At 40.0% G+C, this 27,955-nt stretch overlaps 2 protein-coding genes across 4 annotated transcripts; both read right to left on the reverse strand.

Annotated features, from left to right (window-relative positions):
* Positions 1-1,989: 1,989 nt before the first annotated feature.
* On the reverse strand, positions 1,990-11,633 carry LOC138616676 (SAM pointed domain-containing Ets transcription factor). Of its 2 annotated transcripts, XM_069691159.1 has the most exons (7): positions 11,593-11,633; positions 10,664-10,866; positions 4,700-5,144; positions 3,765-3,962; positions 3,518-3,565; positions 3,045-3,179; positions 1,990-2,192 (listed from the first exon to the last, which is right to left on the reverse strand). In XM_069691159.1, exons 3-7 carry the CDS (start codon positions 5,133-5,135, stop codon positions 2,014-2,016), a joined length of 996 nt encoding a protein of 331 aa, XP_069547260.1. In that variant the 5' UTR covers positions 5,136-5,144; positions 10,664-10,866; positions 11,593-11,633; the 3' UTR covers positions 1,990-2,013. The 2 variants fall into 2 exon arrangements, with proteins under 2 accessions (XP_069547260.1, XP_069547261.1); XM_069691160.1 differs by lacking the exon at positions 11,593-11,633 and having other exon boundaries at positions 10,664-10,934.
* A 7,350-nt stretch (positions 11,634-18,983) lies between these two features.
* ilrun (inflammation and lipid regulator with UBA-like and NBR1-like domains) lies at positions 18,984-27,839 on the reverse strand. 2 transcript variants are annotated; one of them, XM_069691161.1, is made up of 6 exons: positions 27,543-27,839; positions 25,273-25,427; positions 24,988-25,185; positions 24,550-24,854; positions 22,858-22,958; positions 18,984-21,931 (listed from the first exon to the last, which is right to left on the reverse strand). In XM_069691161.1, the coding sequence occupies exons 1-5, from the start codon at positions 27,698-27,700 to the stop codon at positions 22,869-22,871; spliced, it is 906 nt and encodes a 301-aa protein (XP_069547262.1). In that variant the 5' UTR covers positions 27,701-27,839; the 3' UTR covers positions 18,984-21,931; positions 22,858-22,868. The 2 variants fall into 2 exon arrangements, with proteins under 2 accessions (XP_069547262.1, XP_069547263.1); XM_069691162.1 differs by lacking the exon at positions 22,858-22,958.
* Between the last annotated feature and the right edge of the window lie 116 nt (positions 27,840-27,955).

Genomic DNA, 27,955 nt, shown 5'->3' on the forward strand with positions numbered 1-27,955 from the left:
AGTACTTGCTTATACAAGTCTATGTGTGGCAAACTTGAGACACTTGCGGCTGTTTTAGGAGGGAACTTTGGGAAATTTGAGTTGAGGTGGCTGTTGTTATCAGAGCTGGGTGAGGCCTTTCACAGTCTGTAAGCACAGAAGAGACATTATTTATTCTCTGTAACACTGTTATCTTTGAACTATCATTTCCCCATGATGTTGATGACTAAAAGATTTACAGATATAGCACAGTCACATTTTGTCACCTAATACTGTTTACCATCAACCATGAAGAGGAAAGTATTTTTATCTGCTAAATGAATCTGCCGCACATAGCTCAAGGTATCGCTCACATCTGGCAGATGTCCAACCTCAGACTTACCACACGACTTAAAAGCTGTTGGACTTTGTCAAAGAAAAACCAGTCAGAGATGGGAAAACATGTCAATAAAAAACAGACAAGAACACACATTAAAAGGTAATACAATTTATTATGTATTTAACACACATTATATGCACCACAAACTCTTTAAGTAGTTAGGTGTGGCCCAGAGATAGTTCAAAAGTAAACATTATTGAGTCCTGTTTGAAGCTTGGATAACGTGTCCTTGCTCAGGCAGACAATTACCAGATCAAAATAGTAAGCAGTGTCGTAAGAATCAAATTGGTGTTAAATATAAACACCCAAAGTATTCAGAAATAAACGTGAAATAAATCATCATGAATAAATTCAGACAAAATACATGTGAAATAGTGAATAATCCAATTAAGACTCAGCTAATCATAATTAAAAGTCCTGTTTCTTTCATTATTGATGGAGCTAATCTCACATCACTTCTTGGATTTATGGAAGCTTGATGGGAATATGAGCAGCTCTGCTGTTGTTTGGTCATAAATTAAAGAATTGGACAAATTAGAAATTTAACATGATGATGGCACAGTTTCAAACTTGATGTAGAGTTCATTCTGAGTGGAACATGAATTTCTGGCAATCAGTCAACAACTGTTGAGAGATTTCACTCAAAACATCTCTGCAAAACTTCAGGGTGGCGCTAAAGGCAGAATCAGAAAAGCTCATTAGGATTCATCTTTCAGGGACAATAAACAGCTGTGCAACATTTCATGGCAATTACCAACATAAACTTGGTATGCAAGTATGCATGTTGTATATGTATTACATATTTTGTCTGTATGTATTCACAAGATTGTTAATTTCATGAAGTCTTTATTTATTTATTTCATTTTGAACACTTTGGGGCTCAAACATCCACAACGTAAAATGCAATATACAGCCATATAAACCACAGCTGACAGGATACAATACAAAACTCCCCAACAGTGTTATTAGGGAATGTGTCACTCTTTGCCAAGTTACACCTCAGAAAACAAAACTATATAAGTGGCATTTTTAACAGGGTGTGAGCATTTCAGCTGTACTGCTGCAGAGTCCTTCTCTGCACCTCTCGGGTGAGACACGAAGAGAGCGCCTCGTCTTCTGGTTTCAGTTTTCGGCCAAACAACACTCAGCATATTTTAACCTGTGGCAGTGAAGACGAGCAAAACAAAGAGACAAGGCAAGTGTAGCTGTCGGCGAGGGGCGTTTTCCTGGAGCTTCTGTGAAAGAGCAGTCGACTGTAACTCTCTGATGTAATGACAATGGGAAATCACATTATGGAAAAAATAAACAGGCAGATAATGCAAATGACAAGGCAGTTCATTTATTGTTTTCTGGTTTTGAATCTGTGTTTCTTTCGCTCTGCAGCGGGATAGAAAGCCCCGACAGCCACATTGTTTTGTCTCTTTCCTCTCGGCCCCCTGCACAGAAAAGCCTTCATGAAGCAGCTGCCAGCTGTTGCTTCCGTGTTAGCAGTGGAAGTGTGTATCGTCAGGGTTGGTCAGTGCACGTGTTCTATGTCACCATTTCATCCCGGGTTATGTGTTCAAGTGCATGGTGATAGAGAGAGTGTCCTTTTAATTGTGTAGCTTTCCATCTCCTCCTCCTCCTCCTCCTCCTCCTCCTACTCTGCTGTGACCTCATACTGGGTGAACAAACTGGTACACCAGTCTCTGAGACACGTCAGGCTTGCGGATGATGCCTTTCTTGTAGTATTGACGAATGGAGCGGCTCAGCTTGTCATAGTTCATAGCGGGTCGATTCTTTCTGAGTCCCCACAGTCTCGCAACATGAGCCGAGTCTTCGATTTTAAAAATACCTGGTGGGAATCACAGGAGGTTTTGACATTTGTAACACGAAACAGTTGGTGATTACATTTGATGTGTGCTCATCGAGAGGAATGTAGAAATTGTTCCATCCACTTAAGTGCATATTAACGTCTGATCTAGCAATCGTCTCACCGACATAAAATTCTGGTTTACATATGTGACCATATCTTTAAACATTTACAAACAATAAGCAAAAGAAAAACTTTTAGAGACATAATTATTTGAAACCTTTCTCTATATTATTGTACTTTCAAATATGCTTTAAAATGTCCCTTAATATTGTGTATACATTTCTTTTTCATCTTTCCTACTACTGTACTAAAAACACAGTATATATACTCATCTATTTGTTGTTCTATTTGACTGGATTTCTTTATATTGTACTAATGCAGAATTTTCAAAAGACAAATGTTCCCTCATTTCGAAATGTATTCTTTGCATGTGAGCACATAGCAGAACGTTTGAAGAGTTGAAATGTCATTTGAAGTGTAAACAGAGAAGGCAGTGAAACTGAGCTGAAGCAGTGAAAATGTTTGAAGTATCAGCTGAAATATAAAGTAAGCACTGATAGGACTTGAGATGTCAGTAAGCGATGTGGATGAAGAGGCAGATCAATTATAACGATGAAAGCACCGAAAGTTTTCAGCGTAATCGTGAACTTTAAACTCTGAAAGTTGCTGAACTGTAAGTTGGAGAGAAAGATATCAAAACAGCTTAACTACAATAGCACAATAAACTCTAACATATATTTGTATCTTGCATTGATTGTGCTGGTAAGATGGCCAAAAAGAGCATGTGTGAAAATGCCTGGAGCAAAGTGTGCATTGCATCAGTGAACCCACCTCTTTCTTTATTGAGCCAGCGGATGCAGCGACCGTAGCTGTGAGGCTTGAGCAGGAGCTCTCTGAGGAACTGCCACAGATGAATAGGTTGACCCGAACAAGACGAATCTGCTTCAGACCACAGCTCCTCGCTGCCTACACAACAGAAGAAAAACATGTGATTCCCTCAAGTCGCTGTGCAGTGAATCTTTATATAATACATGTAATCTGATTCCAGAGACCTTTAATCAGGACACAATGCAAAAGCTTGATTTGCATCAAAGACCACATCCTATAGTGTAAGACTTTTCTTTTGTATAGTTTAAGAGACTTAAAACAAAACAAAAATTAAGTCCAGTGGTTTATCGGAAGAACTGTGTTAAAACTGCACCGTGCATTCGATCTATTTGACTTAACTCTCGTCAAAATGTAAATGCAACTTTCATTATGTCCAGTGTCTTTAAGTTACGAGCAAATAAGGAAAACAATTCTACCTGTAGTTTTGGTATCTCCAAGTGAACACCTCTCTTTCATCCAGGCAGCTGGAGAATAAAAAGAGACAGACATTTAATTTCAGAAAAAAGATTTTACTTTCAATTTATTGCTTTCAATCCCACCAGCACACAAATGAACACACTCAGTCAGTACGCACACTATCAGAGCCAAACATCAGATAATAAAGTCATCACAGGAGGTGCAGCAGGCTGCGGTGAACTTGTTAAACGAATAGTACACGCTTACCTGACTTCCATATGTCCAGGTGTGCGTGCAGCGTGTCTCCACACTGTGGGGAGCGGTGGTGAAACTCCTCCTCGCTCATGGCACACAGGTCCTTCCCCGTCAGCTCCTGGAAGGCCTTTCCTGCGTGGGGCAACCTGTACAGATGTTCGGTCCACAGCAGCCACTTCTGGACATTCCCTGCGCTCCACTCTGTCGGGTCTGTAAACAGAAAAAGATACGAAAACGGTGAGAAATCTTCCAGCTGCATCTGCAATGAATGACCTGGTTTAGGGCCATTTCTTCTGTGAGATTAAAGTCATCTGGAGTCACGTGAAGTCGGCTGAGTTTCCAGTCTTTCAGCATTATACTGTCTGTACTTTGTTTGAAAACTTTTTACACATCATAAATCTACTGAAACCACAAGGTAATTAAGCTTTTATGCCACTGCACTTCTAACCAGAAGAACAGATGACTGGGGATCCAATATATTTATGACAACCACAAGCCATTAAAAAACAAATGCTTCCTCTGTTTGTTCTATGAGCAGCAGAGACCTCGCCCTTAAGACTGTGCACACATCTCCTGGCAGGAAAGGAACCATCACTGTCACAGTCCAGGAGAACTCATGCAAAGGTCAGGATTATACAGATCCTGGAGCAGGCAAACACGGCTTTGCGTCAGTAAGGGTATGATTTAGGAGAATTGTCATTTCGCCCAGACTATTCACACAAATATATGTTGATTTTGGGAGAAAGATCCAGTAGCTTAAGTATCTCTGAATCAATATTCTTTCATTTCCAAATAATGAACAACACTTTGGGTTTGTTTTTTTTTTGTCAGGAAAATTCCATGTTTACTTTTACTTTGTCAGTTATATGCCTTAAAGCTGTAACACCCTTACTGAAAATAAAAAAACAATAAAACTGCAGGTGGATAAGTGGTGGAAAGCAGCCTACCTGGGGTGATGTTAAGCAGTTTGCAGGCTGTTTCAATGTCCTTCATCACTTCCCCCACAACCATGCTCTGCACCTGCTCCAGAGATCGCTCCTCCTCCTGCCCCTCCTGCCCAGGAGAGAGTCCCTGTTCCTGGCTGTCGATGACGGGGCACTGCTCCGGTTCCTCCCGGGGATCCATGCGAGTCGTGGGCACAGCCAGAGTTGGGGAGGCCTCCGAAACTTTCACGAGCCACGTGGCGTCTTCGGTGAGGAGCATGTCGAAGCAGGAGAGGTAGAGGCCTGGCACGCCTCGCTCCAGGGCTTCCAAGCTCGGTTTGGTTTCCCCCATGTCCCAGGGTTCTCCGGAGCCACTGCTCCGCTCCAGGATGGCGAGGGAGTCCTCCGTCATCCTGTCATACACGGCACCGTCTGACAAACTGCCCACTGGGTTTGACATAACTGGAACCTGAAAATAAAGTGGACAAGAGCCGCCACATTAAACTTCTACGACTCTGTGACCTGCACATGAATGGACAATCATGAAAGAATGCTGAAAGAAAAAGAAGATCTGCATGTGACATAATCACTTGTTAATAGGTACAGCTTAAATTTACAGTCAGAAATGTTAATCCTGTCTGACAAAACTTTGACACATTCAAGCAGTTTGACAAAAATGCTGTCGTGATTTAAATCATAATTACAATACCTTTACCAGTTCCTTTCTCGTAATTATCTTGATGCTAAACCACCAATTGTTTTCCTTCTGTATGAAACTCCATCAGGAGTGTCTGCAGGCGAGAGCGTTGTATGTGCAGGACTGAGGTGGGACTGTGCTGGTTGATGCTCTATAAGAGCCCAGAGTCAAATGGAGATACTGGGGAAATTACCCTCAAGAGAGTTAAAAAAAAAATAAAAAAAAAAAAAAAAAACACAGCGCTGACAGGCATGGGGCAAAATGGATTTGACTGAGTCTCTTATTTGTGGGTCAGTGGCCCAGAATGGCTCACGTCTTGGGGGTAGGTGACTTGTATTGAGACCTGAGGCAGCTCTGCCGTCTGCCTCGGCTTTCAAGGTGCCGTCTCTGCAGCCCTCTGTCTCCACTGTCAGCTGGAGATTTTAATCAAATAGAAGTTAGATAATGCGGATCCCCGTTTGAAAAACAACCAAAACATCTGTTTTGTGAAGACGTGACTGATAGGTCTTCTTCTTGCCAGGAGATCGTCATCAAAACTGTGCATTTATGGGTGGGAGCTGTATCAAAAGTGCAATCTTGTATTATAGTACCCATATTGTGTACCTGCCACAGCTGGCATATGAGAAGACACAGTGCTGTCACACACCAAGTTATCAGTGATTGTGGCTAATGCCACAGTAAAGGAAGTGTGCTCCCACAGAGCACATGTTCGAGGAGAGTCACGGCTTGATTTGCCAAAAGGCAAACAATTAAAGTGTTGTAAAATTTGTCAAACGATAGATTACACTCATCAGCACCGAATCAACAGTTGGGGTAAGTTTGAACTCAGTGCAGGCGAAATAAAATGTTCTTTTGTTTTGTCACTGACAAAAAAGACGAGACTCATTTTATTTCAAGTGAGAAATTTTTTTTAACAAAAGTGGATGTTTCAGTCACGTGAATGTGAAGCGTCTACTTCCTTCTCTCACGCTTGGTCGCCTTTCATTCATGAAATAAGCCGTAGTCATTTTTGCATCTGGAGAACTTCTGCTGTTTTTGTCAGCGTGTGGATTTTTTTTTCCCCCCTCTTGATTTCAGCCACACACAACTAGCACTACATAATGAAAAGTCCAGATTCATGCCTTTAATGTGCGTGTTTGATTTTTTTTCTTTCTTCTTTTGGACCACCAACTACTGTCGTGAAAAGACTTATTTTTCTCTGTTACCAAACTTCCCTGAAGTTAAATGAAGCTATCTTCTATGCACCCCTAAAAGAGATCCCCCCCCCCCTCTCCCCCCTGATCCTTGGTCCTCAACCCCCATTGTAAAACCCCCTCCTCAGTCTTCCTTTTATCTCTAAACTTCCCCTAAACTATAACCCACCCTCCCTTTCGCGCCATCGGGAGTCAGATTAAAAGCCACTGGCATCCCAGCCTGCTGCTGCGTGTCAACGTTGCTCTGTAACAGCTTGCGCTAAGCCCATTAGCAAAGCAAATTTAGCCATATTACCTTCTTCCAAAAGGAAGAGAGGACACAAGAAAAAGACCCAAACACACACCCCTGAGGAGAGGGATTAAGACCCTGACTGATCTCTAAATGAGTTTGGTCAAGACGCTGATATTCATTTCAGAAGCATTAAAGCTTGCTCCATTTACTCAGCAAAGTCAGCCTTTGACAGCGAAAGGAAAAGGACTCCCTCCACGCAGGCGTCCACCCTGGGAACCATTTTTTTTTTTTTTTTTTTTTTTTTTACTTCAATGCTTGGTTTCATATTAAGAAGGTGATTTTTTTTTTTAGGTGAGGTTTGTATCATCGCCTTAGATTTCATACGATTGCAGCTGTGTGAATAGGTGTTTATTTTCTTATCTTTTTCCAAAGGAAACCTCGCCAAAGAACGAACGATCGCTGCTTCGTATTTTCATTCTGCAAAAAAAAAATTAAGATTCCTCACTTCCAAACCTTCTCCTGAAATGAAAGTGGTAAAAGTCGCAGTCCAGTTTAGCTTATAATTAACCTGCGAGCCAATTCATCATTGTGGCTGAAGAGTTGTGTGACAGAAGTCGGCCAAGTGTTTTAAATAAAAGTTAATGGGTGATTGAAACAACCAAAAGGTCGGGTTTTGTTGAACTTGGAACGATTCAGTCCGAGTAAAGAAAGAAAAGGTCACAGATGAGATTTGAAACCATCTATCTAATGGTGACTAAGATGCTCGCCAAGTGTTTGGCTGGTGTTGTTTGAGTCTTGAGTTTAAGGACTGTGCACAGCCAGGTGTGACTGTTTGCTGTGTGAGCGTTAAAGGGAGATTTTTTTTTTCCCCTTGTTATTGTCTCTCATGGGAAACTTGGGCTAACTAAGGAAGTCATTGTTCTGGGAACAAGAATAAAGGAAGCAGTTTCATCTTTATGTCAAGCTGCTTGATTCAGGAAGTGATTTGAATCTGTGGATTGCTGCCTTGGGCCATTATTTGTGTCAACGATGTCATGTGCAGGTCCTCTGCTCACATTATAAATTAGATTCCGGTGCAACAGACTGTTATTAGGTATTTGCTTATTTAATGATTTGCGAATGAGGTCATAAAGTTTGCTAATAAAGTAATAGTTTGCCAACAAATCCCTGTTTCCTCAGCTGGTAAACAACATTTTTCGTCACATTTTATTATGTCCTTTGTTTTCTACCACCCCTAAACTTGTTGAATTAACTGCCTTTGGAAGGTGTTGCTACAGTCGGTGAATTATTTTTTTTCAGGCAGTCAGGTGCACTGGCATGAGGCCAGTATCTTAGGAAGCCAAACCGCTGCAAATACTTTGCTGTTGGTTCAAATTAACTTTCACACAGGGCTGTATTATTACTGAGAACGATGATATTAGTGGTCATACAATTAGGGTTGGACCCAAAAATTGGCAGTGCAAGAAATTAATTTGGAGTAAAACCGTTGATGTGTGGCCTGAGGTGTGATCAAGCTGATGGACTTAAAGTGCTTATTGACACGAGATCTTAGAGAGTGCAATTTTACATTTAGATATAGTCAACAGCAGTGTGATGAAGTGGATAAGTGAGACGGGCTCATAGTGCACACTGACAAACGTGTTTACTTTTCATGCCAGAAAAAAAAAAAAAAAAAAAAGAAGCCAAAATGTCACAATAACGTTTTACATTTGACTTGATTAAAGCCAAAAGCTTGTAAAAGTAAAAACTGGAATAGTCATTAAGTAATGATGTACATGAAACATGACTTAAACATCAGATCTGTGTGGATCGATGAAGTGTCTGTAATTTTCCTAAAATTAACATGCGACTCAAACACAAATGTCATATTTCCACCTGGTTTTTAACGTTTTATCTAATGTTTGATCGGCACTTTAATAATCTCATTGCACCCTCTTCTGTCTGCAATAATGGCACCCAAACTGGGATCACCATGAAAATCTGGTTTCCTCAATGCAAATATTCCAAAACAGCATTCATTCACATTTTCTTTTAATGGGAAATTGATTTAAAATTTGAGCTAAACTTGGGTGGAAACTTGAAAGCTGCCAGTACGTTTCTTCAGAAGTGCCTGTTGGATGGTTGAAAAGCTTCAGAAACCTTGTGTCGGACCATTAATAACCAATCACGCTTCATGCTGTGATTGGACAACTGCATTGAGTCGGAAGGGAATCAGTGAATTCTCTCAAGCTTTTCTTGTTTTATTCTTACCCAGGAGACACTGTCTGAAAATGTGCCCCGTTAATCCCCATGTTTATCATGTTGTGGCCATTCGAAACAACTATAAACACCCGAGAACATAATGTACGTACATCTGATCGAAGTCCTGACAGATAATAGAACCAGTACTACAGATGCAACCCTGAGTGAATCTAACGTAAAGATCATTATCAGGGGACAGAAAAAAAGGTTTGAGGAGCTGATTTCTGGTATATTTTATTTGTTTATTACTTATTCTTATTGAGATAAGAGCCGTTTAACTTATTTCAGAGGCTTTTATGTTTTTCATGTTTCTGTGGTATTTCAGCCTCTATCTGAGATTTATCATAAAAACTGTTAAATCAAACAGACAACTGTCATGTGCACCATGGATCAGAAAAAAAATTCCCCTTGGGGATTAATAAAGTAACTATCTATCTATCTAAAGGGGATTTTTGCCATCTGCAGATAAATAATGTTTTAGATTGGTTTTTTAGAAGGGAAGGTGTGGCAGTTTTTCCGAATGACAAATGATGGCCCAATTAAAAAAAGAAAAACTTGTGTAAAGTCCCTTCCAGACTCAAAGCAGCTTACCTGAGTCATGATGTAGAGTAATGATGTAGATCAGCTTAGATATAAACGAGAGGACAACATTGCACCTGCATCCTCAGAGATAACAGAGCACATAGTTGACTTCTGTTATTTTTGTTTGTCATTATTCTTAATATTGTCCTGGGGAGCAGCCATTATATTTCATTCCCATTGTCCATTTAATCCCTCGTCTTATCCTGGACAGCACTGACAAATCTGTTTTGATTGTCAACTTACTGCTGTGGTTTTTTTGGCATCTAACCGACAAAACCACACAGGCACCGTTTATCTTTTCTATTTTATCTTTGCGAGTTAAAGATAATGTGCATTTGCATGCATATAAGAAACATGAAAAACGGCTAAGAGATAACATAGATATCAGATATACAGAGTAAACACAACAAATGGAAACAAATATGAATCTGTGAAGTTATAAGAAAACACTTTATATCGTGCTTTGCAACACTTTTGCAACTTTATATTGCAGTTTATAGCTCTCAGTGAACAACTTGCATTGTTTTACTGCACATGTCTGTAGCTTTTTAAATTCTCAATGGTTGATGTTATGTTCTTGCCTGTCCTTATCAGTTGTCGTATGTAGTTTTTAATACTGTTCGGTGAAGCCACTACAACTTCATAACCAAACTTCTGCCTATTAATAACATTATTTATGATATCATGATTGACTTGCAAAGATTAAAATGTTTGTACAAGTTAATAATGATTATAAATTATTAAAATTCTACAACCAATGTTAAATTCACTCTCAGATAAACTGCTCAAAAGGCTTCTTATATTTTCTCTGAAAGATGAGCCGATGGAAATGTCAATAATAGTAACAGAAAGGAGCAATTTGCATATTTGTGCTATTCAAATATACCATGTGCACTCATGTTAAAATGTAAATCTGAGGAAAAAAAAAATCCCAGCAAACCACAAATGTCTCTTCTTTAAATAAGAATAAGAATACTGTAAAAAAAATAAAACAGACACAACAACAAACATTGCAGATTTTGTGTAAGGCGGTGTTTTCTTACCACGGCAAAGATGCTGTGGTGGCCAGAGGCAAAGAGTCGACTGGAAGGTAGCAGATGCTGTGCTGTTTCCACTCAGTGCACGCCTCAGACGGGATGCCCGGATGCAACCCGAGGACAGAAGTGCAACAGGCACCCTTCAGTCTACTTCCTCCTGATGACTGTAGCGGAGCCCCACAGCCCCGAGGCCTCACACCCTCCCAGGGCTTTTGACAGAAATGCACAGAACCTGAAAGTCACAGCCTAAAGCACAACTGCAAACTAAACCTCAAGTGAGAGCACCTACTGGGGGTGTGTACAAAGTGAGAAGGAGCGAGAACAAGTGACTGGCTGAGTGAGTGCAAAGGAATTCCTGCCCCACTGCCTGCAATTTATATTTATAGGGCAGTTGTGTGTACTTATGTGCATAACCCTGTGTGTGTGTGTGTGTGTGTGTGTGTGTGTGTGTGTGTGTGTGTGTGTGTGTGTGTGTGTGTGTGTGTGTGTGTGTGTGTGTGTTCTCTTGCAGATTAGCTCAGACCCCCTCAAACACTACCAGTTGACCTCAGTGCTTATAAGTGAGAGACAATTCAAAGTGATACGAGATTAAAGAATATAGAAAATAACTTTTTTTTTAAAGTTTCATGGCTGAATACTTTCATGCTGGTGCAGCAGTGAAACGTGACTAACTACATGCAGTGAAATGCAAAATTCGATTGATGGAATTTACTTGCAGAGTTTTTATGCCTCTACTTTACCTTTTTGGCTTGGCTTCATTTGACAATTACAGCTGCAAGCTACTTTTCAGATTAAAAATTTACGTTAAAAATGCTTATGAAATGCAATCTGTTAAGAGTAAAAGAAAGTCTAAGTGTTTGTTTGCTGGGCTGCAATGGAGAAATGGCAATAATTATAGGTGCACTGTATGTCATACTGAAAGGATGGTAACTTACCTGGTTAATTTGTCCTGCTCTGACTGACGATTTCTGTCCTCCATCACCTACATTAAAAAAATACTTTAAGAAGGAATAGACAGGAGGAACAACGGCAGTCTCCCAACAATGTAAATATGGGCAAAATAGTTTTAGGTCAGATTTGACATGAATGAACATCAAGTAAAAACAAAACAAAAACAAACAGCGATATTACTGCGTAAAACTGCCAACATTAGCAAAATGATAAATCAAAAGCAACATTGCTTGTTATCCAGAATGTTCCATGTTAGACTTAATATTGAAGCATTGAAAACGCAAGCAGCATGTTAGAGATCCTGCACACCATGGTCTCACAGGTGTTGTCAATCAATCAACTGGATTAGACCTCTTCTCAGAACTGCAGGCGGAGTAACATCTTGGCCACTCACCTGACTTTAATCACACGTTCATCATTCTTATTTTTAAATTAGGTTTGTTGAACTGACCTCAATCCAAACATTTGAAAACCATTGAGTAGCTTATTGCATTTCTCTGCAGTCCATTTATGGGGTTCAATATGTTCCAAAAAGCCAGACTGCTTCCCCAAAAACACCAAATATGCTGCTCCTGTTTGCGGCTTGTGCTGCTAGCAGCCCGCTGTATACAGTAGCTCGAACCCAGAACCTTCTCGCTGTATGGCCAACAGAATCTCCTCAAACTATTGTCAATAGAAAGAAAAAGTTAAATGTACTTGTTGAATTTAAGTAGAAACAAGTTTACAAAATCACCACCAACAATACAAGTTTTTTTAAGACGACTGCATATCTAATCCTTCCCTAAAATCGTGCTTTTAATTCATCATGTAAGTAAAAAAAAAAAAAAAAAAGGGCCCGTCTTCCGATAGCCACATCTCAACGTTTGTTGTTCTCTCTCAGTCCCAGGACATGTTTTGTATTTTTTGTATTTTTAATTTCCATTGTACATGATGTGATGTTAGTTTGATATGGTTGGTTATGCAGACTGAAAGGATCATTTGTGAGATACAGAGAGGGTGTGCACGAACTGCGTCAAGACTTCTTTGCAGTATTTGTAGACACACCAAATCAAACGGTGAGCGATCACAGCCTCCTTTCATCAGATAATTCAATTTGAAATTCGTCATGAATGTGTGCATAAACGTGCAGTGTTTTATTTCATGACTTGAGTATCCATGATCCGTTTGTGTGGCATATGCACACACAAAAACGTCAACTTTCTGATATTGTGAACAATGAAACTGACTTGTGATTAGAACTGAATACACACAAAAAACAACTTTGCACTATTGTTTAGTTAGTTTTAATTTAATTATTCTATTTTATTTTATTCTATTTTATTGTATATACTGTGCATTTTTATATTTTTTTTTTTTTACTGTTATTCAATTTGATTAATAAAGTGTCTATCTATCTATCTATCTATCTATCTATCTATCTATGTGTAACAGTTCAATTTTTTTTACTCATAATAGAAATTATTTAACCTTTCCAGAAAGAGAAAGTGTCTGTTTGCTTTTGGATTTACCCACATCCATTCCATTAACAATATTTGCATGGCAGTTTCTTTAAGTAGCATTTGACCTTTTTCTTGGCTCCAGAACAACATTTTCATGGTTGAAAGATGATGAGTTAAAAGCAGCTAACAGACTCGATGTCAAATACGAAGCCACGATTGGCCCACTGCGATCTTGATATGAGTAATGAATGTGCAGGTGTCCCTTCTGTAAACAGGTGTCATTGGCCCACCTAAGTTGTTTTAGGCGTGTCAATAAAAGTATGAGTAAGTATGAAGTTAGTAACTGGGGTTATCACAGCTTACCCAACGGCTTGGTGGAGTAATAAGCTGCAGAACTGGGTTTTACTTTGGAAATATGTGATCTACAAATTACTTTTACTAACTACATGTGGCATTACAAATAAATGCCTGCTGCAGATTGGATGCCCTTCAGTGAAAACGTTTATGGAATTCGACTAAATATATTTCAACATTGCATAATAGAGACTTATTTAATGTCTTCCTCTTGAAAATAGGACGTTTTTCATTGACAGCGGTGCGTTCTCCTGTAAAATTACTTTTCAAGTTAAGAACCACTTCCTGGTGATCTGGCTCAACAGCCGGCGGCGTTCCGAGGCATTCAGCTGCTTTTAAAACCGCTAGGGCTGCAGAGACATGCCTGGTCCTGCAAACCTGCAACCAACCGACTGATATGGGGTCAAAAGATTGTGTGGTTTGTTACGTCATGATTTCAATGTAGAGGTATGAAAGCTGGAGATGGGAGAGGAGAGGTATGACATGCAGTGGTGAAAATATGTTGTCATTTTTTTTTTAATCCTTGAGGTGAGCGTTTTCCCCGATGAAGCTATTTCTGATTAACCCTCCTGTTGTCCTTGTTCAACCAAGTTCTATTTTATTTCTATATTTTTATATTTTTTGGGGGGATCATTGGTCATCATTCTTTAAAGAAACCCTCACAGCCTCCTTGTCACCAATGAGCCCCCCAAAAAATATGAAAATAAAATAGAACTTGGCTGAACACAGCTGCGGGTCATTTTGACCCGAGGACAACAGGAGGGTTAAGTGAACAAATAACTACAGTCACTGTGGATTAGTGATGCAGTTTGCCTGGCTTTACCCATGACTGTCAACAATGTGGATAAACTTTGCAAATACTTCGATCTTTTTGACATAATTGATAGATGCAAATCAAGAATTTTAAAAGTGTTTAAATGTCCATGTATGTGTCTCTGCGAGTCCAATGTGGAAGCTAGCCTATAAAAAAAGAGCACTTCTCAGAAATAATAATAATAATAATGTAATCTATGCTGCTGTGACGACTAAATTTCCCCACTGTGGGATTAATAAAGTCTTATCTTATTTGATCAGTTTTCTAGTCTTCTGACTACACACACATACATAGTAGAACCACACAATGACAGCTGTCATTTATTTTAGCTGGAAGAATGAGAGCAGCAATTAGATCTGTTTTTTTCTATGTTTAACTTCATCTTCATATATTTGAAGATTACATATATCTTCATTTTGTATTCTGCAGATTTTCCAGTGTTTTTACATACTTATCACATCTTTCATATTTATTTGTTTGATAAAATGTGGATCAGCACTGAAGTTGCTGCTTTTAATCAAATGTTTATCAGGTTCCTTGTACGCTCACACCGTGTTGGTTGAGAGTGCCAACACTGTCACCTTTTATTGTTTGTTCAGTTTTGTGTTACTGAGACGGTGAATAGCACTGCAGTCAAACAATCTAATAAATGCAAATCAAGATGCTTTATAATTCAACTTTTACTGGATGCAGCTTTGCATGCCACAAGATGAGGAGATGTGACATCAAAGCAAAAATAGAACAACTGTTCCTGGGTAAACAATTAAATTGAGCGCTGATGACAGATGACCAACAGACTGATCAACATTTCAAAGCATTTTCTGTGGAACTAACGACTCACAAGGTGAGACACATCTCGAGAGTGTTCACCTAAGTAAACATAGAATAATGTACTAACATCTAAGCTGCATTCACCAACATTCGATGGAGTGGCGCGAGGGACAGTACCGCCTCAGGGTAAACAGTGGTAATCAGGTTTTAACTGTCTCTGCAGGTCCATGCCCAAGTGCAGTTTGTTTTTTGGAGTAAATTACGATGTTGTTCCTAAATTGGAGATGAAGCTGGGAAAACAGGTTTTCTGATGATCTTTCAGTCTTGTTTTCTTTCAGCCAAAGGAAACAAGAGATGTGGGGTGTTTCACAAAAGCAGAATCGAGAAATCCCGACAGAGTAAAGCCAGGCTTGTTCTGGTCTCGTCAGTGGATCCTGGCTTAATCACGCTTACGCTAAACGCATTAAACACGTCATTTGTATATCTGTAAAGGCACCACGTAAACATGCCTAACTGCAAAACGTGCAAAAATAACCTATGCCTAGGCTCCTCCCCATCTTATCCAAGTATAGTCAAAAAACAAAGATGGCGGCTGCCAAAAAGCCAGACTGGAGACTTCAAAATGGCATTTTCACAAACCAATGCGTGATGTCACGGCGGGATGCCGGTTGGTAACAAAGCTGTAAGCCATGGTTATATCGTGCCGCCATTCAGCCTTAGTGCTATTCTTCCCTGAGGTCACTCATGGTGTTGCAAAAAAACATAAAAACATTTTCCTACCCAAACTGTTGACATGGAACTGCAAACAATGCCAGTTTTTACACTTTCTATTATAAATCTTTAGTCCATGAAGTTTTCATAATTTGTAAAACCTCCCAAGCACATAGAAAAGAGATTTTTTTTTTTACCTGTGACATCATCCTAAAGTAAAGTCAATGGCACACTCACCAGGTGAGCAAAGTAAGTAATGTACAGTCAGATTATTAGAGCTTTTTTTTGTTGTTGTTGCTAAAAAACAGCTGTTTGCTTCAGCTGAAAATGACGTTAACAAGATGAAGGAGAGTGAGCGAAAACAGTAAAGCTGCCTGTTGGAAAACTAAAACAATTAGTTAAAAGACGATAATTGAGATGAAGGAAACGACAGAGAGTTTGTCACTCCTTTCATATTGTGTTATTATGATCCATCGCTTTTTTTAAATTTCTGATTTGGTCAAAGTCTAAAGTACTTAAATGATCTTAATTTAGTGTTTTATTTTCAGGGCAATTTACTTCCTCTCAGATATTGTTAAGAGTGATCTGGATTTAAATCCATTATTCCCCAACACCTGCAGGAGATGCAGAGCTTGTAAAGCAGTATTGTTTTTATTGTGGTATTGCAGCTTAACTTGAGGAAGTGATCTACCACTGTTTAATCTTCTTATGAGTTCTTGATATGAGCCATCTCGTGTCACGAAAAGTCTGGCACACGTTGCCTGTCGTTTTTATGACGGCCTGCTGTGTTCCCCACCCAGACAAAGTCGTATGTCCTCTATCAACCAGATGGTGTATGAAAACACACGGCTCGCTTCCTGTCTCTGACCGCCGCTGTTTTAGAATGATACTAAATGGCTTAGATGGAATAGGTTAGGTTAGATTAGGTTAGGTTAGGTTAGGTTAGGTTAGGTTAGGTTAGGTTAGGTTAGGTTAGGTTAGGTTAGGTTAGGTTAGGTTAGGTTAGGTTAGGTTAGGTAGTTACTTTATTAATCCCCTTATTAATACACTTAGTATTCTATCTCAAATAGCTGGTTTAGAGGAGTAGAAGTCACAACTGTGTCGCGATGCATGTTTGCAAGGCAGGCAACGAAAAAGACAGATTTTTTTTTAAATTAAACATGTCCCTGAGAGTCTTGTAGCAACCCAGTTCTTCATTGAATATTTTATATTTGACTTGTATATACAGAAGATGAGTTTTCTCTGTACATTTAAATTGCTTAACTTACTAAAAAAAAAAGCAGTGCAAAGCTTCTCCATAAATGAAGACAAACAAGAAACGTTCTATATTATGCGGTAGTGTATATTTTCCAAGACTAAAACACTGTTTGTCTGACACCTTTGTTTCATTCCTTCGCCTGTACGCTCCTGAGGCCTCGAGCTAAGGGTCTGTTTGACTTGACAGAAATGATGGGGAGTTATCAAACAAAACAAAAGCCTGTTGACTCAAGAACTGAGAGATGAAAGATATGATAGGAGCCATGCAGAATTCATACAGAGACAGAAGTCAATATTTGTCCTCAGTTTCCGTGTCACACAAGTGTCTGCACAAGCCCCATTCAAATAATCCCCTCGGTGCTCACCGCCTGCATGCTCATGGACGCTGTCCCCACCCACAAACACAAACACACAGATACCATATAACTGTACACACAGCCAGGCTCATCATAAGATACTAATCTCAATTTACGGAAGTAAAATGACAAAGTATGATCTAACTAATTTTTATTAAATTTAAAACAACATATGCATTGTATCTTTTTTAAAAATTATTATTATAAACTGACAAATAACTTGTAGACCGAGTCAAAGAGAAATCCATCAATACTGACAGAAGATTTCCCTGGGCTATAAGTGACGCACATACTTAGTCGCGCACACTTTCATGTTAAATCCACGCCGTCACTAAACAAACAAGAGGAATTTGAATATTTGGACATGCGTCTTATTTATTGTCAACTACTGCTATGGAAATGGTTGTTTGTCATCTGAATGGTGCCAGTATGAGAGAAATGTGATAGTATTTGTTTGGATTGAATATCAAAAACTCAGAATTGAAAAGCCTAAGGTATTTTAATTACGGTGCGAAAGCCCTATTGTTTTTCAAGGTATTATTCTTCCCTATTATTATTATAGTTCCTTAAGATTAATCGCCTTTTTGGCGATTTTAACATACGCAAAAACTCATGAAACATGGCGTGGTGGCCATTTCGAGCGTCTCGCCATAAAACTACAAATTGCTGTAAATCTTATGTACATGGACTGACCGTCTCCAAACGTTACATGTATGTATGTAACAGTCCCGCCCTGAAGACACCTGTACGTTTAATATCCCCTCATAGTCATAGCGCCCCCTGTTGGCAACATGAAACGACCCACCGGGCCCCCGACCCGCCGGCTCCCCGACGTGCAGCGTGCGAGGGCCGGCATATCACTGCTTGCAGTTTTAATTCCATTTATCTTTTAATTAGTTTGTGAATATTTGTCTATGAAGGGAATAAAAAAACAAACAAACATAGGCAAACATAGGCAATGCACACACACACACACACACACACACACACACACTCAACAGCGACTGGGCACTGGCTAATAGAAAAGCCAGATTTACACAATAAAACGAGGATGATAAAGGGCGACATCAGGCACTAATATACAAAGTAGCCTATATGAGGCTTATGAGACTGTTTTATATTTGGTCATACATCACACCAGCATCGTGAGTTATTACATTTCACAGGAATGTGAGTACTACATTTCATTTCCATTTATGCAATAGCTGTCGACCCATTTAAGAAAAATGTCCTCTTAGATTTGATATTTCAGTCAAATTCAAAGACATCAACCGGCTGGTGGCGCTTCAGAAGAAGTTCATGTGATTGGTCCTCTGGGGACCGTGAATGTCTACACTAGACTTAATAGTAAAATATTTGTTGAGATGCTACAGTCTGTACCAGAGTGGAAAAGTGAGCAACCTCCAGACTAAAGCTGCAGCTGCAGCTGTGATTTCCTGACGGCGTCTCGTGCGCCATAATGGCAACAGCATGTACTTCCTTTGACTGTCGATGGAACAGTCAGCATGTTGCACCAGCAGGTCCAAACTGCTCGTTACGTTTCTTACCAATGGGCGGACGGCCCAAATTCAAATAGTGTCTGAGCCAAGTGTCATTTAAAGCAACAGAGGAATTATCAAAAGAATAATAAAAAGCAAAGCTGGTAATCGTCCCCAAAAAAAGACAATTTCAAGTCATTGTTTCAGTGTTAATTTATTCATACAAATGCTTAATTACAGATACAGGAGAAAAAAAAGCTGTATTTTGACAATATCTCTTCAGATAAATGTGCTATTTTAGGACTATGTAAACTTTCATCTCATCCACTCACCATGCCACCCATCTCAAGTCCATACATAGTCACAAACTAAAACGAGAATGAATCCAGCAAATATCAGACCATCACCTCGCCATCTGTCTCTCCCGCACACGCACACGCACACACGCACACCAGCAAGGCACACGCACACACTGGAAGAAGAAGAAGAAGAAAAACCTGACGTGACCACAAAAAAAAAAAAGAAATGCAGAACAGTGTATACTGTTTGGGGAGGAGGACTGCAACACAGGATGCTGGTGACTTTTACAAACGGTACACATTATAATAAAGGCAACAAACTTGAAATATTATGAATAACATTCAAACGTTCATAATTACAACTCGGGAGAACGTTTGCTAAATTCAGATATCAATACCTCCTTGGAAAAAACTGTAATACTATCATGAAGTTCTCACAACAACGTTTCCCTATTTCATTTTTAAGCCAAAAAATACATGAAAGTCACTGTTGGACATGATAAATAAAAGTTCCGGTGTAACAGCAGATAAACTCATTCACGTCATCAAAACACACAAGTATTAATCTTTATTTATAACAGCAGATGTTAGTTCAACTATGAAACTGGTGCTTAAAAATGAAATCTTCATAATTAGTACTTTGGAAAATTAAAAAAAAATAAAACTAAAAAAAAAAGAAAAAAAAAGAGGCCATAACGAACAAACAAGTCAAATACATTTTCTGTGAAATGCTGGCGTCACAATCCACAATTAGTCAAAAATCTCCTCTTTTCCCCATCAGAGGTGGCGGACAGCATTGTGCAAATATAGCAGTGACAGTACACCAGTTCTAATAACGCTAATGCAGTTACATTTCTATGTTTAAATCATCTACCAGACTCAAACTATAACTCAGCATGATGTCAAGTAAATTCAAAGTTGGTCATCTGATTATTAGCACCACCTGATGGCTGTACATGGGACTTTTAGTATTTGCATTACACAGGGAGACAACAAATAAATAAAACAACGGTAATTATTGAAGGTTATTCAATTAGTTTATCCAAACGGTGCAGAATAACTCAAAATCACTTCTGAGGTACGCACCTATTAAAGCTCTCTCGATAGACGTCTACGTGTGAAGTCCTCCTTTTCCCAAATAGTATACACCATTGTATGTCAGTTAAATCCAAAGAGAAATCTTTAACATACATGGACACACGGCAGGCACCCGCACACTCGCACACATACATGTATATATATATATTTAGTACACTTACTGTAGACATGGACTCAGAAACTACAGTCACTCACCAGGCAAAATAGATTTAGATGGCTTTTTTTCAACCCTTCCTCACACCTCACTTGTTCAAACTCATTCATATCCTTTTGCACTTCAGCATCTATTTAAAGCAAAAACTCACCCTAAAAAAACCCACACACACGTTGTCCCATGCAGTCTGAATCGGGCACCTGCAGACTGTGTGGCTCGATGACCGAACAGATTAGTGTCTCGCCTCTCTGAATTTTGTCTTTGGGAGAAAAAGGGGTTCCTACACAAGCATCACCAATATTTTCTATGTAAAAGGTGACGAAAAATCTCCCATCGTCTTTGAATATCTTGGGAGTTGAATACGCTGTACGGCTAGCCTCTGACAAGACCTTTTCAGATAATGTAGTTTTGTAACCAACTCGTAAACGTTGTGACTTCAGTTTTTAGGTTATCGTCTCAACTTTTTCTAAAATTATCTAATCAAAGTTAAATCCTAAAGGCGTCATTCTTTAAATATTTGTGAAAGTATTATAAAAAAAAAAAATAATAAAAAAAAAAAAAAACGGTGGTCAAAGAACTCTAAAACTGCTCAGTTTGAGTCTGAGAGTTTGAACATTGGTTACTCAATAACCTTTCATGGTGGCAATGTCAAAAGAATCGGCCAAAAAAAAACAAAACAACTATTTTTCATTAACAAAAATACTTGAAACATGACAGAACACACAATCTCACATTAGGCTCGAGATCGAGTTCCCAGTTTTTTCTGACTGAAATGCAGAATAAAGAACTAAGGCTGAACGAAGAGACTGAATGAAGAAAATCAAACCTGTCGGAAGTTATAAAACTTAAGTTAACCCAACTTCAGACATATTCAGAAATCGAAAGGTGATCGGAGACAAAGTTAACGGTTGTACTGCGGTGCTGAATTTGAAAATTGATGTGGCCAAATGATTCATTTTTAGTCGTCAAGATGAGGTGAACGCTTTCAAGATTTAACTTGCGACTCTTCACCAGAACCGACCGAACACACCGACGTAAACGCATCGTAGGGCCGAAGATTTCTTCAAGTACTTTTGCAATGGTCTTTAATGACTGGCAAAGGCAAAGACCACTATCGATTTTTGATATTTTATTTTTTTTTAAATATTCCCGGACCTGGGTAGGAACCCCATAGAGAGAAAGTATTCAGTTGCCAAAAGTATATGCAGATTGTTTAGGGTGTTTTTTTCCCCCCTTTAAATAGGCGTGTTTTACAGTGGAAATAAAAAATAGTCGTGTGTATCTATTTTTAAGGATTTATAGCACTCTTAAATGAAGCATTCACACATGCGAATCCAGGTGTTGATGTCAGGTGGGATGTTTCACTGTAGCGGATTGTAATCCATCACCTCGCTGTTGCTTGTGTTTCTGTGGAAAGGGCCAACGGTTTCCGGGGGGGAGGGTTGTCATGAGTCAATATAAAACAACTGTTCCTCCCCCCCCCCTCCGATTCATTTGCATTTAAGGACTCCCAGGGTGTTAAGCTCATCATCCACCATGGGGAGGTCTTTGTCGTTCTAGCTCTGTCCAAAGGGATAGGGTCCATGAATACCCTGGAAAAATGAGGGAAAGGATATCAGCGTATATCAAAGGGTTTTTATTACAACACGGCAGGATGCAAACTTCAGGCTGCGGTATTTCTGTTCTTACCTTCAGTTTCAGGGCAGTAACGAAACCTGCAGCGCTCGTAGGAAGCCACTCAGTCAATGTCTTTTGAAATGCTAACTCGGTTAAATGCCCCGACTGCTTAACAAAGCTAAATGGTTCTGAACAGTCCAGTCTAACCAGGAGAGCTTGTAAAGTCAAACTGTGGATACTATGATGGGTATGAAGTGATACCACTGTATAACAGGACAATGATGTGGCTCCAACTGAGACATTCAATTAAGCAAGTGAGTCACCACACTGAGACATCAGAAGAACTTAGTTTAAAAGAAGTTCTAACAACAAACTTTTATGCAGGTGAATCAATAAGAAATGATAACTACCCACTAGGAAACAAAACCCATGAATTAACAGAAAAAAAAGAAGAGGAAATACCTACTGAACACTTCTACTAGAAAAAAAATTAGATTTTTACACTTGCCTGCACTTTGAACAACCGCGCCTTTAAAATGGATATTGCTTATTTGAACTCTATTCGTGTTTAATTTGATCCGTTCTTATGCATCTCATTTCTTTTCTATATTTTTAACATTCCTTTATATGTATTTTTATGTCAAACACTGCAAATAAAGTTTATTATTATTTATCATTATTAATTTGATTTATTATTATTAACAAGAGTGGGAGCCTTCCAGTTATAAAAGATACATTGCTCTTATCTTAAAAAAAAAAAAAAAAAAAAAAATAGTGGAAGAGCATCTGTACCGCAGCGCCCTGCTGCCTGAAATACCCCCCGGAAAAAGAAAAAAAAATAACCTTATCAAATATTTCAGAAAGCATCGGCAAGTAGCAACAACACAGTTATAAAACTCACTTATCCTTCCTTCATGTGAGCTTTTCCAATGTCTTTTCGTCCCTATCAAAAGCTCTGGATGCGTCTAGTTTCTTCTGCTCAACATCCTCCTCATGCTGATACTGTGAACAAACAGTCGGTGCAAGTTACCAGGTGCCAAACAAAGAAAGAAAAAGACGCTGCCGAACACGCAGCGTGCCGACAACGCGAGCGCAGCGTGCCGACCGGCTGAACGACGACAGCGGCCTTCTAACGTCGCGAGCCTCCGGGAAACATTTTGTGTGGCGCGTTGCTGCAGCACGAGCAACCGTCGCAGTTCACAAACAACGGTAAACATTTCAGAAGGGGAACATCGCGACGACGTGTTGTCGATGTGACGTTTTTCGCAGCTGAAACTCGCTCACCTCGACTTCTGCGTTCAGATCTGGATGTCCGTCTCTTGAGCTGCTCAGATAAGTTTGAAGTGTTTCCTCCTTTCGTTTCAAATGCTCTGACACCGATCCTCTAAAACGTGTCCCTGATCCTTAAGACTCAAAAACGCTGAATGTTTCCATCCATGAATGTTGCTTTTTTTTTTTTTTTTTCCCCCCTTCCCTTTCTACAAATCGCAGCAGATCTGTTGCCGCGTCGCCTTCGGTCACCGTAGAAAACTACCGTCATGTTTTCAGAATTTTGGTTTCGACTTTTCAGTTCTCGCAAAACCAGCCGGTGACACGATGTCCTAAACTGTACAGTCCGACTGAAATTCATTCTTTCATATCAGTTCTTCATTTCTGTTTTCTTCCTTCATTTACATCTAAATTCAAGAAACAAACTTCAACTTTCCTTGACCTATATTTTTGACAGGGACAAGGTATGTTTGTAAATAAGCAGTTTTTTTTTTTTTTTTTAATCAAAGACGCCATCTAAAGAAATTCCAGTTTTTAATCCTATTAACGTGTCCATGTGGTGGTTTTTAAAAAAATGCTAGAACACATATAAGGAGCTATATAAGACTACTGTACGAAAACAGAGTAACGCTCTTGATTGAAATGATTCCAGAGAGTTTCCTAATTTTACAGGTGTTAACTCTCAAACTTCACAAAAATTAAGAAGCACTACCTTTAAAGCTTTATGAAGAGAGAAAATGAGTAGACATGGACATTTGGCACACTAGAATGACCACCGGGGCTACTTGATGCTTTATGCTGCAGCTGGTGAAAATGAAAATAGACGTGAAAAGATAAGTACTTTTTTTTTTTTTTTTAATGTCCCATTTTAAAATTAAAAGGTTTCAGTGTCAGAGTGCAACACTGTTTGTGGTTTGAGTTGTGTTTGTAAAGGGATTGTAAACCAATCTTTAACTTTGATGATACAGTATGTTCTGCGTACGCTTCGCATACATGTAGCTTTAACGATGAATAAACTCACGCCTTCCCTACTGAACTGCGCGCAAGTTTTGACCGGTACGACTTCAAACAAATGCTCCTCAAACCTCAAATCAATTATTTAACCTGATTGGGGGGGGGGGGGTCAACCCTTAAACAGCCTTTTGATATACCACATATAAAAAAAAAGAAGGGTGAATGTCCCACTGTTGGTCCGAGTTTCATGAAAACGTGATCGCAAAACATGTAAAGGAGAAAAAGGCTACTTATGAGTGCAGTGACGTAGGTATGAAGTTGAGAGTAGATTTATGACGTTTAAAAACCTCTTGCGTATATGTGTACATACCTGGCCATAAGTCACCACGGAAAGATTGGTTTGGAGACCGTTTGACGCCCTATTTACAGCATTATGAGACAGTCCGTTCTGATCTGGCTGGATTGGCTCTTGCGTGTGTTCCCAGGCTCCACCAGGATCTTTGAAGCTGTTGTCAGTGGCATCGTGCTTGTTCTTCTGTGGTGAGGCAAAGGGGTTGAAGTCTCTCTGCACATTGCGCTGCGGTTGGGTGTTGAATTCTGTCTCAAAGGATGACAGCTGCTGGGTGACGCCGAGGAGACCTCCGACTTCGACACTAAGAATCACCCAGATTACATCTGTGGAGAAAACAAACGGGCACGGGAAAAATTTCACAAGAATTCAACAGATCAACATATACTGAAAATTACAGTTAAGTCTTGGCAGAATAAATTGACTTAATATATCTATATCAATAAAGGCTTTTCCTACCTCCGTAGAATAATCCTGTGGCTGTACACATCCTCCACTGGCCCTGGTACATGCCAGGAGCTGTGGGACTTCGCATCTGCACGCTCACGTCTGTTATTTCCTGGGGATCTAGAGACTTCACCATAACCGTGTTTACATGCCCAAACTGATCCCCACCAATGTACTTGAGGCAAACTCCAGGTGGCCACAACTCCGCACCTGCAATACACAAACATGAAGTCAGTCTTACGGTGCCGGTTACATTCAGCGTTAGAAAGGCTATTTATCTAGGGGGGTGACATATACCTGTGTTTTGTATCCTCCAGGTCTTTGTGAACGGTGTATCTGGAGGGACAGACTCTCCTTCCCCAATTGTCACGTCTTCAACAAAGGACATGGATGGTGTGTTGACATTGGGACTTTCAAAGTCATAATATGCGCCAATAGCAGCCTGCAGGTTCCTGTGCCGACACAAAACCAACAGCATGGTGTTATCGAGGGACGAGATGACCGCGGCCATCCTGTCTATGAATTTTTAAATGTTAACGCTACAATATACCATAACATCAAGAGCCCGACTTAACGGTTGGCCGTTTATCGGCCGACTGACATCGATCACACATGTATTGGTATTGGCATACATCTCCTCTAATATGAAAACTTTTTTTTTTTTTTTTTACCATACATCCTGCAGAAAAATAGATATTTGGGGTAATTTATAAACTGTTCCACGGGTGGTTTTTCCCCCCCACTTATAGTCATTTATAATGAAGTTCAATGTTTGAAATACACCGATATAATTTTTCCTTTTTTAGACTTCCTGCTAAATTATAAAATATTCCACCTCCATTACATATCTTTGTCACAAGTGTTTGATAACCAGATTTTGGTTGATATTTCAATATCGGACTATTAATTTTATTTCCGTATAGCAGCATCAGCCCAGAAAAACCAGTATCAATCAGGTATTAAAATAGGCAGCTCGGGCTCTGCCAAATTGTTATCTGCATTTTTGAACAAGCTTATAAAGCTTGAATTCCTCGGGGGGGAGGGGGAGGGAACAAGAGCAAATATGGTAAATGGTAAATGGTCTGTACTTGTATAGCGCCTTATCACCTTTCGGTCTCAAAGTGCTTTAACATGGTTTTCCCATTCACCCATTCACACGCAAATGAGACGGATCACCATGTGTGCTGCCATCAGGAGCACATTCACTGATGGTAGACCACCTTTAGGGTTCATTGTCTTGCTGGGGGACACTTATGCATGTGGGGGGAGGAGCTGGCGATGGAATCACCAACCATCTGACAACCTCCCGATGCCGGTTTGCAGCAAATGCCAGATATTTTAAGGGGTATCAACACAGGTTAAAATTGTACTTCCATAAAAGGTGGTGGACTGATCGTTTTATAATTACGCGTTAATGTGCGATTGGAGTAGTTGTGTGTAAAATGTGTCATACGTTCTCAATCTCTGCTCGTCCAGGTAATTGATGAAGTGAATTTTCATTAAAAGTATTCAAGAGTTTTAACATCCACATTTGTGCAATCCCACCTCTCCAGTTTGTTACGAAGACTTTGTTACGATACACGTATAGTCTTCAAATTGAGAAAATCCCGTCGACATGGCTGGCATTAAATTAAATGTGCTTAAATTGGCCTTATACACCTTACATACATTTGTTTTCATAAACAGGGCAGCTCCTGATTAACCAAGTGAAAGAAAACAAATGAATCAGGATCCAGGTGGATTACAAACTCTGCTCATTTTAATGAGCTGCAAACTCAGGACTGTCCTAAATATTTCTTAAAACTGTATTCTGTGGCTAAATCACAACAACTGTCACGTGATGTCATCTTTCCACTAGATTACACGCTCAAAACAAGAGATCGTGTGATTTCTTTTTGGGCGGATTTTTTTTTTAAATTTTTTAATTTTAACTAGATTTAATGAGATCAAGGCCCGTCGACTGTTGATCAACGATATAAAATAAATAAATAAAAATTTAAAAAAAAAAAGAAGCACAAATGCGTTTCTGATCAAGACCACTTGTTGTCGGCCATTGATAGATCACGACTGGTTACGTCATCAGACTAAACGTGAAAAGCGACTGGCTCCGTGTCGAGTTGTGGCTTCCCGAAGAGAGCATGGGTTTTAACTGGCTTCGTGCGCCGTTATGTAACAACGACAGATAATCGACACCGAGGGTTCCCGGTTCCCGGTTCTCCTCCTCCCCCCCCCCCCCCCCCCCTCCCTCCTCCTCCTCCTCCCCCCTTCTGTGCTTAAAATTAGCCTGATAGCTCGTTAGCATTTAGGCAACCTTATTGGTAACTTTACCGTTTCACTTCCGTTCGCCATTTAGCCGACCGTTGGGAGTTAACTGCCGTTTCCCCCCATGTGGGAAGGATGAAAATGACGACCTCGGCTTTTTTTTTGGGGGGGGGGGGGGGGGAGGGGGAGGGAGATGAACGTCACTAACGTAGCACCGTGTGTGTGTGTGTGTGTGTGTGTCTGCCTCGGTTAGCGTCGTGTTTCCGTCCCCGGACCAACAGGCCCTCCCACATCCCCGCGCTCACCAGTTGGTCATGTCCAGGAAGAAGGCGCAGCCGGCCGGGTTGAGCTGAAAGCCCAGCAGCCTCTGAAACTCCGAAATGAGGACGTCCTTGTCCGTAGTGCCCATGCAGCTGAACTTCTGCATGAGCTCCGCGTCCACGTCCATGTCCGTGCCCTCCATGGGTGGCGGGTGTCCCGTTGCGGAGACGGGGTGGTACGGGGAAGGGGGAGGAGGGGGAGGTTTTTTTTTTTTACTCTCAGTTGGTTCCGAGGCCTTGTCCAGCCATAACAACCAAGCTCAACAACAACAACCGTCAGTGCGCATGGCACGACTGGAGGGGGACGATGTTTGACGTCGCAACAGCGCGCGCGTCACCTTCGCCAATCACTTCGTGGGCGTCGACGTCATCTGTTGCTATTTGTAGCCTCGTTTTCA

Source organism: Brachyistius frenatus, unplaced genomic scaffold, assembly GCF_029030835.1.
Source record: "Brachyistius frenatus isolate BFR_SWC_R1_liver_20210118 unplaced genomic scaffold, ASM2903083v1 Contig_10, whole genome shotgun sequence".
NCBI lineage: Eukaryota > Metazoa > Chordata > Actinopteri > Embiotocidae > Brachyistius > Brachyistius frenatus.